Genomic DNA, 15089 nt, shown 5'->3' with positions numbered 1-15089 from the left:
TTAGTTCTTAGCTGATGTGAGCTTATGCAAATCTTATACAGAGTTTTGGGTCACCTGCTGTTCTCAAACCTTACCTGTCAGTATGCATTTTAGAATTTGCAATATGACAGATGAAAGATATTTTGCTGAAAAGGCTTCCTGTGTTTTTCTGTTCCCCCTCTTTATATCTCTTACCCCTGACCTGCCCCCCACCCCCACCCCACCCCCCGTCTCTCTCTGTCTCTGAAGTGCTTGGTTTCCTCTGAGGCCCATTTGTAGGTCACAAATGGTTGAAGCATGCAGCCGTAAACCTGAGTTTCCTCAGCAATAAATTATGCCGCTGTTGCAGTGGCCCACTGTGGGCTTACAGTCTTGCGAGTGAAACCCTCTCCTCTCCTCTCCTCTCCTCTCCTGTGTTTGACTCCCATCCATCCTGTTGTTCTTCTTCCAGGGGATCCCCTCTCTACCTCTTACCCCATTGTCCACACTGGGCCTGGATGTTTTGCCTGTGTCAGTCTTGTTGACAGCGGAGCAGGGAATGAGAGTTATTAATAGGAGGTGGGAAAAAAAATGGAAAGAGGAAAAAAGAGAGAGCACCATGATCACACCATCTGCATAAAACAATGCCTGCACCCTTCAGGATGGAGCGACACAATGGAGGGAGAGGAGGATCTAGAGAGGACGGAGAGAGAGAGAGAGAGAGAGAGAGAGAGAGAGAGAGAGAGAGAGAGAGAGAGAGAGAGAGTAATGCGCCTCACTCACTAAAGACAGTCCTTCTTAAATGTGGTTTTAGTCTTTTGGACTTTTTATGAAGAAAAAACATCATGGGGCTCATCACAGTATGAATATTTGGTATTTTACCCATGGGTTTTATTTATGACCACTAACCATAAAGTGACTCAAATAACTCAAATGCATTTACAAATAACCAAGTAGCTTCCACGTCCATTCATATGTCTTATACATATGCATGCATATATCTATACGCCAATCAGTAAACTGGCCTTTAATTGAACTCTAAAATGTATTCCTAGCTTGTGTCTTCTGTGTTTCCCTCAAATACTCTTGTATTCCTTTGAAACTAATCACAGCAAGCACAGGTGCTACTCCCTGTATGTGAACATTTGGTCTGCATGTGTTATTGTCACTCAAATGTATCCATCTCTAAGCTTTCATCTCAAAACATCTACCACATGCATATTACACACACACACACACACACACACACACACACACACACACACATATATATATATATATATATATAAAAATCTGATATAAATCCATATTGGTCACTGAATTCTCAGCTAAGTCTGTGAATGTAAAGGAGGTGCACAGCCATGTGAGAATAGTGGAAGGTGTGCGTGCGTGTGTGTGTGTGTGTGTGTGTGTGTGTGTGTGTGTGTGTGTGTGTGTGTGTGTGTGTCTGTGTGTGTGTGTGTGTGTGTGTGTGTGTGTGTGTGTGTGTGTATGCATGCACATTGTGCAGTTGATCCCTGAAGTTGTTAGTAGGCTCAGCTGTGTGTGCATTTGTGTGTGTGTGTGTGTGTGTGTGTATGTGTGTGTGTGAGGGCCTATGTTTCTGTCAGCGAGCTTGTTCAGAGTGCTCTCTCTGGCCCTTGATTGAGGATATCCTCTGGATGATCGTTCGTTCTGCGCACACACACATAGAGGAACGCCCTGAATGGTTCCTACAGTGTATTCACACAACCCTTGCACAGCTGGGAGACTTTCCCATGTGAAAACATAGTAACTAAAACACACAAACACACACAGAAACACTACAAGTGATGTAATGTGCAAAGACATATTGGTAATGTGAGCCATACTCATTTTCATGTTTCATATGAAAATTTTAGTGAACAAGGATTAGCCATCAGCTTAATAACATTGATGAGGTTCGTATGTTTATATGTGCATGTGTGTATGCATGCATTCTTGCAAGAAGCATGCTAAGCTTGTATTGTAGACTGTTTATAGTGACCTAGATGTGTTTGTGTATACTTTAGGGGAAGCCATGATGCTTACTGAATAGATGAAAGGTCACGATCATGATGATGATGATGGCTGTCCTTTCTCCACCCTCCTGGTGCGTGTCTCAATTGTTCGATTGTTTTCTTTCGGAAGCTTTGTCCGCACGATACTGTAGCGGACTCTTCACCTCAGGGTCGTGGCTGCATGGGCTTTATGTCTGGGCGGGTCACGTCTCCACACCGACAGCTCTCTGAGCCGATCACAGCGCAAAGTTTGCATTGTCCCGCAATTCCCAACACAGGGAATTCCTCTTGCACTTCCCCATTCTTCAACATACAGCACAAACAATGTGTGTGTGAGTGTATGTGGTGCGTGTGAGAGAGTCTCCTTTAACAAAGTCTAGCAATTCTTCCTGCATAAGCCCTTCCTCCTCATCATTATTTAGAGTGGAAAACGAAATGCTAAATAATCTACGTGAGGAATAACCAAACCCCCACTGTGAGAGAGACACAGAGACAGATACAGCATGCATCTGTAAGTCATTAGTGTCTTTGATTTGCAGGTTGACCAAATGGCAGTGGTCAGTGATCATTTAAAGTTGGTATATGTGTTTCTCGAATTAGAAGGATGTGATTCAAATATTTTTTCCTTGTACAATTAATCCATAAGCGCCACAGAAGACCGAAGCCATGTAACTGTGTTTTTTGAAGAAGGTATTTGAGTTATATCTGTTAGAGAGCTCAAATTGAACCCTATAAGTCTCAGCAAAGGTTTTTGACACCGAGTCGATTCTGATTATATTCTGGCTCCTGTCACAATGAATACAGAAGGAAGTGTATATATCACCATCAGACATACAGCACCCAGTAATTACCAAGTAATCGTTTCTTGTTCTAACAATTCTCTTCCTTCAAAAGAGGGAAGCAGTCAGCTCTCCAGGGAATGAGGTTCAGTTCTATCCCCATGCAGGAAATACTGTACATACAGATGGCATATAGGGGGCGCTTATCACCTAGTGGTCAGAGGGCTGGCCTCCTGGCTTGTCACAATATAAGCACAGGAAGTTTGTTCCAAGCACACAAAAGTGTGACTGTGAACCTTTTTGTTGCCAGGGAACTTTCAATCTATTCACCTAAGAAAGTGAATTTCACCTTCCACCTAAGAAGCTTATGAAAAAATGTGTTTCTTCCAAAAACATATATCCTTTGCTATTACTAGCACATCCACTGAAGCAAGATGGTCAGCCAGACTAAAAGTATATGTTGTGCCTTCCACAAATAGTATATGTATTCGTGTGTGTTTATATCTGTGGTGGGTGTTCAGTGTGATATTTTGTGACAGCAAATGTCTTTGTACACAAATAGTTTTGATGGTGAAAAGTAATAAACTTGTTTGCCTTACAGGGAGGTATTTGCTGCCGTTGATGTTTGACTTGCACATGCTCTGTAGTTTGTTGTGTATGGCCTACTTTAGAAATCAGAAATGGAGGCAAGAGTTAATGGATCTGGTTTCCAGAACTCACTCTGTCCCTATCTCTCTATTCATTCATCTCTGTCTGTGTCGTTAACATGCCTGCTGAATTTGTTGGGAAGAAAAGGATGCTTTCTCTCCCATTCTTTTATTCTTTTGCCCTGGTTTGGCTTCTGGGAGCTATCCATCTGCTTTGGCTGCCGGATGATGTCAGGACCGGAGCTGACCCACAGTAAGGTGTTGGGGGTGGGTGTATGGGGAGACGTCCGTGGTGGAGTTGGACACGCATGTTTTGCTTTCCTGTGTGCATCAGACATCTTCCTGCAGAACAGATGCCTCAGGGAGCCATCTCAGATCGGATGCCTGGGCCAGCAGTACACCCACACACACCGACACTCACCTCTTCACACACACACACCCACACACACCGATACCCGAGAGAAACAGAAAAAGGGAAGACCCTCAGCAATCTTTTCTATTAAATAGGAATGGTGTTTCCATGCGCTCCCAAGCACTGGGGAGGCTTCCTCAATTCCTCCCCAGACATTTAGAGTACAGTCTGGTTTGGGTCAGACAAACTTCGAAGCAGTGTGTGTGTCTGAGTGAGTGTATGTTTGTCAGTGTGTGTGCCTGTGTGTGTTTGTGCGTTTTGCAGTGTGTGTGTCCAAGCTGGCTGGACCCATTTCCCTGCCGGAACTTGCAGAGGGGAGTTCTCCTTGGAGACAGGCGTAACTAGGCAACAGTTCAGTTGTTAGTAAATCAGTGGGAGAGAGTGTGCTTCTAATCAAACCTGTTCAGAAAAGGCAATAAACAAGCATTAGTTTGAGTGTGGTTGGTGGCACAAGTTAATATATGGCCAAATAACCAGCATAGTAATAATTAAATTAAATTGATGTCGATGGGTTAAAAACATTTTTATATACTATCAGTTCATTGAAGGGAATATTTTACGAATGTTGGACAAAATTAATCCATCAGTATTCTCTTCACTTCTTTTTTCCTATCAAGCTCGGCTTGAATGATTGTGCTTTAGTTCAGGCTTCATTGGTATGAATTAAAATCTGGGTAAGCTAATACATGTTTTACACAGCTACTGGCAAGAACAGTAAAGAAACAGCTGAGCTGCATGTTGCCAACAGAGGTCATCTGGGTAAGCAAGGCGTGTACCATGGTTCCTCCAGAGACTTGAGATTAAAGGTTCAGTAAAATGCACCAATAAAATCTCATCACTCTCTGGCATCCTTTCATTAAATCAAAGTCTCACACTTAAGCATGCTCCATGTCCTGTCTGAACTACACATCCTTCCTTTAATTCTGATTAATGTGGAATAAATGCTAGAGACAATAGGCAAAGCACTAAACATACATCAAGCAAAATTGGGTTAAACTGAACTGACCCACAAAGCCAGTTGGGAACTGAAACAATGGACCAGTGCTTTGACCAGCCCAGATTTGTACTGTGTATACTAGCGGATAAGAAACATATATCAAATAGGGCTTCAGAGTCAAGGCATTCAAAATAATAACTGTATGCTGTGTATGATGATCTTTGTGGTACTATGACCAGGTGCATATTTTCATAGGTTTTGTTACAACACTTACTTCCGAATGTATTTTTTTATGAATCTAACTTTTATTTATTTACCTTAGTGTGTGTGTGTGTGTGTGTGTGTGTGTGTGTGTGTGTGTGTGTGTGTGTGTGTGTGTGTGTGTGTTATTAATTATTTTATTTATTTATTTATTTTAAGTGGACTGGCTGTTAGTTGTTCTGACCTGTTCTTTTTCAACAATTTGATTTTTTCTGAAATGATAATATGTAAAAATCAGTATAACTTAAAGGTACAAGGTTCGGTTACAATAGTCATTGTCAAAAACTCAGTGATTACAATACTGGCAAAAACTAAAGCGACTTAGAAAAATATCTTTCAGAGAGAACCATGAAATCAGTTATGTGAGAGGAGAAATATTCCTTAGCCTTTACAACAGCTTTTGTGTGACTCTTAGGAAGCTTCTTCAGGTTCTTATGAGTCACGGGATGCTGAATCTGGGTTACTCTGCATCACAAGACTTAAAGGGTCACTGTGGATAACAGTTACTATGCAGACAAAGCCAACCATTTCCCAGCTGCCTGTCATGCTGAAAGATCACCAAATCGTCTATCCTGCAGCTGACTATGTGTGTTTGTGTGTGTGCACGCGCATGCATGTGTGCATACTGCATTTACTGTAAATCCTGTAGTTGCACATAGTGACCACTGAAAAGCCCATTTTGCTTTGAAAAGGACCACAGCACCTAAAGTAATATAAAAAATACATAAAATGGGAAAATAAAGGTGAAGCATAAATATAAAATATTAGAAGTTTGGAGAAAATATATTCCATTGTCAATGTCTCTCAGGTCTCAAAACTGGCACAGATCTATATTTTGATTTCACTATTTTTAAACAGACTTCAGAACTGGGAGTTCAGTGACCCTGTATTTCTTCCAAGATCTTCAAATCTCGGTCTAGAAATGTGGCCCTCTTCCCCTCAGCTGCAGCAAGAACTCTCTCTAAGTCTCTTTGGGTTCTCTAGCCCCCCCCAACACACCCCCTTTTCTGTTCATTCCTCCCTGCTACCCCCCCCCCCCCACTCCTGCCGACCCCGCTAGTGATTTATACAACTCTCAGACACACAGCTGTGTCAAGGTCCCTGCACCGACCAAGGGGTACTATTCACCGTGACTAATCCATCCCAGACTTCAAAAAACAGAAAAGGCGAGAGGGAAAAAGAGAGAGAAAGAAAAGACTGAAAGCGTGAGATTTGCAGAAATACACTCTGGCCAATGACACTGGAGCCCACGACCCTCACACCACGCTTGCACCAGCATTGCCTCATCCACACTTTCAAAGCAGAAAATGGGATGGATGGATGGATGGATGGATGGATGGATGGATGGATGGATGGATGGATGGATGGATTCTGCATGGCTCTGCATGATTTTTTTTTAAACCTTTTTTTTTTTTAAATATCCAGATCATGTTTACATCTAGGCTGATTCTGAAATTTTGGATAGCCTAAATTTATTTGCAGATGGAATCTAAACTCTAATTCCATTTCAGCTCTTTTGGCCAAAGGAACCAGGCTATTTAACAACTGTTTACATATTTACTTGTTCCCTTATTGAAGCCATACTTATAAACTCTCTGTCTGCTTGGGTACTGTAGATTTCTTATTAAAAGGGTGCTTATTTTCTTCTTTTCTCTCATTTTTTCCTCTTACTCTCTCCAGCAAAAAATAAAAAATAAATGTGAGCAATGTTTCTATACAGCCTCTCCTTGGTTTACATCAGAATATATGGCTGTTTTGCTAGATCAGATAGACAGTTTTAGAACTGCCAGTCTTAGTGCCCCAATACAAAGAGAGTCTAACTATTCCTTTCCTGTTTTTCACCTTTGTAGCCTCTGCCTCTGAAGACCTCAAAGCAGGCTTGCCACTGCTACTGCAGACCACAGCACTAAACAGCCTTTTCCAATTCCGGACAGCAAGCATCTGTGGAATTCCTTTTTACATTTACATTTACATTTTTATTCTTCACTTTTTCTTGAGAAAGATCTAACCTTATATTACACTTGTGTAGGAGAGTGTTCTTCAACACTCTTATCAAGGAACGTTACTATGCAAAACCCCTTTCATGGCTCCTGGTCACATATTTGTTCCATATTTGTATCTAGATACAGTTGTATTCTAGAACCATAGTGAAAAATTCTGGAGCATTAAGAACTCCTATCTGTAAGATATTTACAAAGTCTCCACCACCTCAGTGCACCCTTGAGAACAAAATGCCATATGAACAGCCAGCTAAATAAGTTTGGTTATATATTTATGTGGTTGAATGTACAATATATATTTTGGTTACAGGGGCTACTTCACAGTATTTGGAATAGTCTGAACAGATTCCATATAAATCAAAACAGAAGCATGTTGTCAAAAAAACTACAGAGTCTCCTTGAACCCTGCAAGCTCATCACCTTTCCGAGATGTCTTATAGTTTAACTGTTAATGAGCAATGTTAAAGTATACTGGTGATTGTGTCCTGATGAGCACTACGGCTTAATTAGCGCTGTTCCAGTGTCACTGCTCTAGCAGTTGGCTTTTATCAACATACAAAATAATATACACTGTAAATAAAAATCGAGGGGAATTATAAATCTGACAAAAATATACTTTATTTTTTTTCACTGTGGGGTACAGACCTTGTGTTCACACATTTAAAAACAAATCTATAGACTCTCTCTTGACAAAAGTGTATGCACTGCATTTTAAAATGTTCAAAGAAATGAAAAAGAAAGTACATAAAGAGCTGTCTCTTGAATCACTTACTAGTACTTTAAAATAAGTCTCTACGTTCTCTGGCGGACCGGCGCTTCTCCCCGAGCTTCCCTGAGTTCGACATGTCACAACTAAAGCGGCGAGGTTTCACAGTCGGCTATCGGCGGCTCATTCGCAAAGACGTTATTCCTCGCATTCTGAGACAGTCTTTGCCATCTTTTACCTGCAAAACATACAAGAAAATGGTGTCATTTCGTGCTAATGACGTAAAGAAACACAACATAGGCCTACGTTTGTGAAGAATAAATGTAACACACCACTGGTATCAACATATAGCCTTTAAACAATGATTACAGTAGTGACTTAAATATTACTTCTGTCACGAATCGAATTACAAAATGTTATCAGGCAAAACAATTTACATAGTAGCCTTTGCAATATAACCACATAATACATTAATAACAATTCAACAACATACACTACAACACAATTCAACAATGTTGCCTATGGAAAAGAATGAAAGTTCTAGCCTACATAAAACGTGTTGACCTTTTTATACCCATTGGAGTATCCTGTGATTTAAACGTAGCCTATACTGCAATTGCAGCAGTTCCAAAGTACAGTCAAGATATAACTGAATCTTTTGAGAATCACAAATATCGTTGCACAATATAAATAAAGTGGTCATTGCATCATCTTTTGTAAGAATCAGATTGGGCGTTCACGCTTTTAAGCGCAGATGTGAGCACTGCACAGTATGATACTGTTCTTACTTAACCGTTTCGTTGCACATGCTAATATTGTACTTACTGAAAACGTACACACGCTTACCCCTTTCCTCTGATTGCTAAGGCAGAAAGTACAGATGGTACGCGGCTGCTTCCCACCGCTTTCCCCTTGCGCGCTATACACTGCGCTCAGGCACGGCTGTGCGTCCTCGCTACCGTCACCTATATGCAGGACGTTGGCTAAGTGAGAGATGTAGCTGGATGCCAGCCGAAGCGTCTCAATCTTGGAGAGCTTTCTGTCAACCGGCTCCGTAGGAATTAGAGTCCGTAATGCTGTAAATGCCGTATTGACACTTTGCGTCCTATCCCGTTCCCGCGCGTTGGCCGCATTCCTTTGTTTTACGATGACCAAACTGCTCACTCCGGATTTGCGGGACATGCGCCGCCGTTTGTCCGCGTTTGCACAACACCCATAACTTTGGTCTGAGCTGCCATCGCTTTCGCTGCGGTTTTCCTCATCCTCCGACAGCATGTTGTGATCTGGGTACACGAGATGAGTTGCCATAGGCCGCAACATGGCAAATGCCATCATCAGAAACGCACCTCTCCAACTTAAAAAGAGAATCAATGGAAAACCACAATATAGAAATATCCAGAGTATCCGAAAAGAAGGATAGGTAGGCTGCTTTTTACGCACTATTTAGGCAAACATTACAAAGCCTGTCCATGTTGTGTTTTCATCTGTTCATAAACATGATTACGCGTCTGCCAAATAGAATTCTTTAAAGGCATTAGAGAGCGGAGCAGATATGAACAGTGCATTGCAGCGCAGGGTCTTATAGAATGAGGGGAGGAGTTGTCAAGGATATGCAAATGAAGAAACTCCAGCCGAGTACAAAATATACACGTTACTAAACTAAATACAAACACATAAATAAATAGAATAAAAAACAAAGCTCTCAAACCTAATACTAAATAAATGCAAATTTACTGAATACTGTTAAAGTGAATTATATCGAGCCAATTGAATTCACTTTGATGTTTCTAGTTCATTAATTGAAATAGAAATATAAGCAAGGGAACAATCTTAAAGGATGTTATTATCATCATCATCATCATTATTATTATTGTTATTATTGGGGTTGTTGTTGTTACTGTTGTTGTTGTTGTTGTTGTTGTTTTATTGGATGATTAATTGTTGTTTAATCTGTAGTATTTCAGCTAAAGCCCAGCCAAAGTTTAATTAGTTAGAAAATAAATGTTTCCTTCTCTATTTTAAAGTGAGTTCTCGAGAATTCATATACTTACCCTTAACATAGCTTCGACTTTATGATCAGTACAACGTGAATTAGACTGTTTCATTGTCAAAACACATAAAAACGTGCATTAAGAGAACAAAATGCATTTTATATACAAAAGGGATGCGAATAAGACAAATTGTGTAATTCTAAAACGTTTGGCATACATTTGTAAAAGACAGTTTACACGTAGTCTAACTTTTGGTGACAAGCTTTTGCTGTTAATAGTTAGGTATTCGTTCTGCTTAACCATTTGACGCATGACTGTCAGTAAAAAGTACCGAAACACAGACAGTAATATGTTTCTTCTTAGTTTCTTAAATTAGGCAAGTGATGTAAATTAAGTGTTAGCAAATGTTCTAATCCGATCTTTTAACCAGATTTCTTTTATACCTGCATAAATGGATTTATCTTGAAATTCAGTAAAACGACAAAAAGCAATCAGGTTCTAAATAAACAAACTTTTTTTCAGAACAAATACTTGCTACTGATCATCACAAATTGATATTATGTGTCGTGCATATATCTCAGTCTTGCAAACTACACTCATCTGCACTTCGGCCTATTTAGCAATATCAGGACAGAATATGATGCATATCGTGATATCCATAGTCAAAATCACATTATTTTTATTCTTGTATATGTTGTTAAGCTGTTACCTTTTTATGCATTCTCTTTTTTTGCATACAGCGTACAAAAACTGTGAACGAGAACACGTTTTAGAAGGTCTCGAGCGACAGGTTTACTGTTCAAGCACCCGCCGCGAGGTTTATTTTCTCTCGGTGGCAAGTCAGTGAGAGGGAGCGGACAGAGAGCTGCAGGTGGGCATTCTCTCTCTCTTACACACACACACACACACACACACACACACACACACACACACACACACACACACACACCAATTATGAAATAAACAATAATAATACAGTCCGACCTTGCATAACAAAACATTCGACTATGTAAGAACAATAAGCGAAATTAGGCTAATAGTTACTGTTAAACAGAATTTGACACTGAGCCACAAAGCTGTATAGTAGTTATATATATATATATATATATATATATATATATATATATATATATATATATATATATATATATATATATATATATATATATATATATATATATATATATATTTGCAGTTGTATAATAAGGTTTGAGCACACAAATTTATTTATTGGTTTAAATTTTCGAGGGGTTAGTTTGGAAAAAAATCTCCAGAGAGTTGTATCCTACTTCAGACCTGGTGTCTTAATACATTCTTATAAAATGCCACTGTAGTGTGTGTTGGGTGGGCGATCGCATGCATTCTGAATCCCCATGAGGAGTGAAAGTGGTACTACTTTCCTTTGTGACGTAATTGTAGGCTCGTATGCTGCTTTTCAATAGAAAGGAATGACTAAACCACCTGACCTATGCCCTTTCAACTTTAACCTCTCTCAGCTTGTATTCCTCAGCTAGGAGGTCATTTATTCAGGTCTTAAGACAACCTATTACCACACTGTAAGGCCTACTTGGTGAACTATTACAAGAAATGTAGACTTTATTGTATTTTTTTTTAAATTACCTTTAATATAGGCTTAATTATGTAAACATTAAATGGGTACAAGTCATTATAAATATAAGCAAACGTAAATAAGTGTATATATATAAATTATTTTTATATTTGTTAAACTGTATTTTTACTACATTTAAATTTACTGTATTTACTTAGTATCTGTATTTCCTTGCTAAAATGAGCAACCTACAGAATATGACCATGAACAAGACAAGTCAAGGTAGTGGGTTCTCATTAAACAGTTGAGTACAGTGGCCATTCAAGTTATTACCATAATATAAAGAAAACACATGGCTGGACTCACTGGGTTCAGATAACGTTTTGCTGGTTCTGTTTAGGAAGCAACTACATAAGCTCCTTAGGAACTGAAGACAATGCAGATGTAACAATTGTGGTGCATGAGCATTTGAAAGAACTGCATGTGACCACGACCAAAATGACCATTTTGCCTGAACTTGTTTGCTCATTCCAGAACAGCTCCCATTATCCAAACACCACAGTAATTCCAAATATCAATTAACTTATGATACTTAGGAGAGAATGATGGAAGTGAATGATTAAATATAGTATATAGTATATAAAATATAAAATATAATAATACTATAAAATATAGTATATAAAGACTTAAAGCCACAAACTTGATTATTTACATGCAAAAAGAAAATGCTGAAATAAAATGCTCATGATTAAAATTTAAATATTATATATTATTACTAGTACAATTAAAAGCAATGTCCAACTATAAGAATCCCCTCAAGATTACATTATTTTGACACCAAAAATAATTTAAAATAATAAATGTTTTTGTGGTTATGATACTTTGACAGTTGCATTCATTAAATTGACAGTAACTCACTAAATTCTAAATTAACATTTAATTAAATTCTTTATTGTTTTTAGAGCAGAATAATTGCTTTTGCCACTTAAATAACAGTGCTTACAGTTCTATAATGCTTAAATAATTTGATCAACCAAATATGTTTTTTAAGTCTGATTCTGCTATTATGATACTCTGGCAAAAAGCTTTAGAATGATCAAGGAAGACAAATCTGTGTGTAAAATCCATCAGACGAGTTCTGTTAGCTGTGCACTGGCTGGGGACCACTACAGTGCTACTGCAAAGATCATTCAAGTTTCCTCTAAACACCAAGGGCCCAGTTCTGGAAAGCTAAAACACAAACGACCACATGCACTTGATCCAGAGTCTTTTTTCTGGGCCTCATGTCCCTGAAGCACCATGCCGGTGGATGGTAAGCTCGTCCTTAGTTGTTAGACAGAATGTGCTCTAGCTGATGCTCTCTTTTCAGCCTTAAGATGATTTTGGTGCTAACTACGCTTCTGGGAACCCAGGTCCTAGTCATTTCCATTGGAAAAATTCAAGCATTCCACATGCAGGCTTTTATGACTGTTTTCCTTCTTTTTCCATTGAAATTCATGCATGCATGTTCTTTGTTCACTAAGATGAAGAACACTTCCAGACAGTGACTCATATAACACTCCCTTCTCCACTCACAGTGGTTCAGTTCCCCACTAGACTCCATCCCACAAGCTACCAACACTCAGTGTTCTCTAACACATAGATACACTTTTAGATTCAATTGATATCCATTATTTACCAATCATTCTCATATGCTTAAGGCACAGATATGAGATAAATATATGGTGTATGCCATCCTGCCTTAAAAAGAAGGTTATAGAACAGGTTATTCCAATTCCATATATGCTCTAATTCAACACAACAAAAGAGAAATCAGAAAGTGTGCAGTCATATTAGAATGTGTGTGATTAGCTTTGAATGTTCTACTCTGTGTTATACAAAGTGTTTCTTGCCACACAAAGTGTTTCTAGTTAAAATGCATGAAGAATATACAAAGATACTACTTAGAACCTAACACTCCATATTTAGATTGAGAGTGATGTCCTGTTCTGCAGCAGTAATATACTACAGAATGTCATAACTGCTTGCCTGCTAATATATATATATATCTATATAATTGCTTTAGTCTTGTCTAAGCTTTTAAAAATGCTGTTGGTCTGTGGTCAGCCAACACTGTTTTTGAGATGCAGGGATCTCTGGGATTATGCAGTAGCTGGAGCAACCAGCACCATGCAGCGCCCTGCTGTGAAGTTTTGTTTGCAGGACTGGGGAAAGTTAAGTGCTAGGTAAATAAACATGGGGCAGATGTTCAGGCCTGCACATGTGCAGTGAAATAAAGAGTGTGAGAGTGAGAGTAAAAAGAATGAGAGGTTAATATACTTGCGTATGTTGGCATGGATATGAGCAATCGATTCCTGAGATGTATCACACTGCTGGCTTTCACAAACAAAAAGGAGGGACGGGGCTGTAATAGGGAGGGGCTACAGCATGGGGGGCAAATGGTTTCCAGGCTCTCATTTTCTCACTTTCTCACTCGTAAGATGTCACTGAGGGTCACTTTGACAAACATGCCACAGTGTCACTTCAAAACAGCTCTCAGCTGCACCAACAACCCCCAACCCCCGACAACCCACGTATACAACTGCAGACGTTCGATACCCACCACCTACACAAGTGTTTATATGACCATTGGGGCTAGAGGGCATTGTGGGTACAGTGATCCCAGCAGTCAGCCGTGACCGTAAATACCTTGCTGATCACTGTAGAGCAGGAAGGATCTGTGTTGTGCTCTGCTTAGTTGACTGGGAGATAGAGAGCAAATCACAAAGAGACCAGGAGACATCGTACAACTGCTTTATCCTTAATAAGGCCTTCACACATGGAAACGCCAGGGACTTCTAGATTGAAATGACTTTCAAATGACTAGTCTTTTATGTAGGCAATTGTTTTTAAATATGCTACTCACATCACACGCCAGTAAAGACGATCTTCTGATACAGCAACTGTGTGCATATTCATATGCATACTCAGCTCCGAGTCCCTGTCTGCATTTACTCTCATTCATAAGATGGTGGGTTGGAGTGTGTTGAATGTTATGATCAGTTAGCTGCTTAATGCTATTCTTCTGGTATTTTTTCCCTGTGATTATTATGAAAACCTGCAGGGTGCTAAGTGTTCATTAAAGCTAATCTTGAATATTTCCATGAACAAAGTGTAATTTTTGGTCCTAGAAATGGCATAGATCTATATCTATAGTATTTGGTGTTACCATTTTTAAATTATTTTTGTTTGATGTTGAAGACTCTCTATATTTTACACTGCAATTCACGCATAAATGCTTTGCTTTTCAAGATGTCCCTCAAAATTCAATTATACCTTAATACATAATGATTAAAGCTATTATTAGATAAACAATGACACAATATATTGGGCAATATAAACTATAATAATAAAGGTTTTTAATTATTATTTTAGACTGCATTAATTATAGTGTTTTGAAAAGAATTAGGGTAAAATATAACACCAGATTTTTTAGAGGTATAATAAAATGTATAAAATACAACTATTTCAGATAATGCTATTTTAATCATGTGTCTGATTTATCTTTTTATTTCCACCATGGAAAGAAATAAGCAGGAAGAAACCAAAACATTTACTGTGACTAAAATGTGTTGGGTCTTTGTAGTGAAGTGTGAAGCTGAATAAACACACCATCAGACTAAAGTGTTATTAGTGCCGTTCAACTATTTATGGAGCTCAGCAGGGAATAAACTAACTGCAGACTTTACCTCTTTAGAGAGAGAGAGAGAGTGAGAGAGAGAGTCAGAAACCAAAAAAATGTTAGTTAGACTTATTACAAAACAAGAAGCAGGTTTAATATGGGTGAGTGAA

At 38.9% G+C, this 15089-nt stretch overlaps 1 protein-coding gene across 3 annotated transcripts; it reads right to left on the bottom strand.

Annotated features, from left to right (window-relative positions):
- Positions 1 to 7612: 7612 nt before the first annotated feature.
- On the bottom strand, positions 7613 to 9282 carry tcf15 (transcription factor 15). 3 transcript variants are annotated; one of them, XM_081707865.1, is made up of 2 exons: positions 8544 to 9282; positions 7613 to 7956 (listed from the first exon to the last, which is right to left on the bottom strand). In XM_081707865.1, the coding sequence occupies exons 1-2, from the start codon at positions 9051 to 9053 to the stop codon at positions 7891 to 7893; spliced, it is 576 nt and encodes a 191-aa protein (XP_081563991.1). In that variant the 5' UTR covers positions 9054 to 9282; the 3' UTR covers positions 7613 to 7890. The 3 variants fall into 3 exon arrangements, with proteins under 3 accessions (XP_081563991.1, XP_081563989.1, XP_026887163.1); XM_081707863.1 differs by having other exon boundaries at positions 8555 to 9282; XM_027031362.2 differs by having other exon boundaries at positions 8565 to 9282.
- Between the last annotated feature and the right edge of the window lie 5807 nt (positions 9283 to 15089).

Source organism: Electrophorus electricus, chromosome 25 (genome assembly GCF_041902795.1).
Source record: "Electrophorus electricus isolate QZ-2024a chromosome 25, ASM4190279v1, whole genome shotgun sequence".
Classification (NCBI taxonomy): domain Eukaryota; kingdom Metazoa; phylum Chordata; class Actinopteri; order Gymnotiformes; family Gymnotidae; genus Electrophorus; species Electrophorus electricus.
The sequence above is the reverse complement of the archived record's forward strand: the minus strand, read 5'-3'. Positions and strand labels throughout refer to the sequence as shown.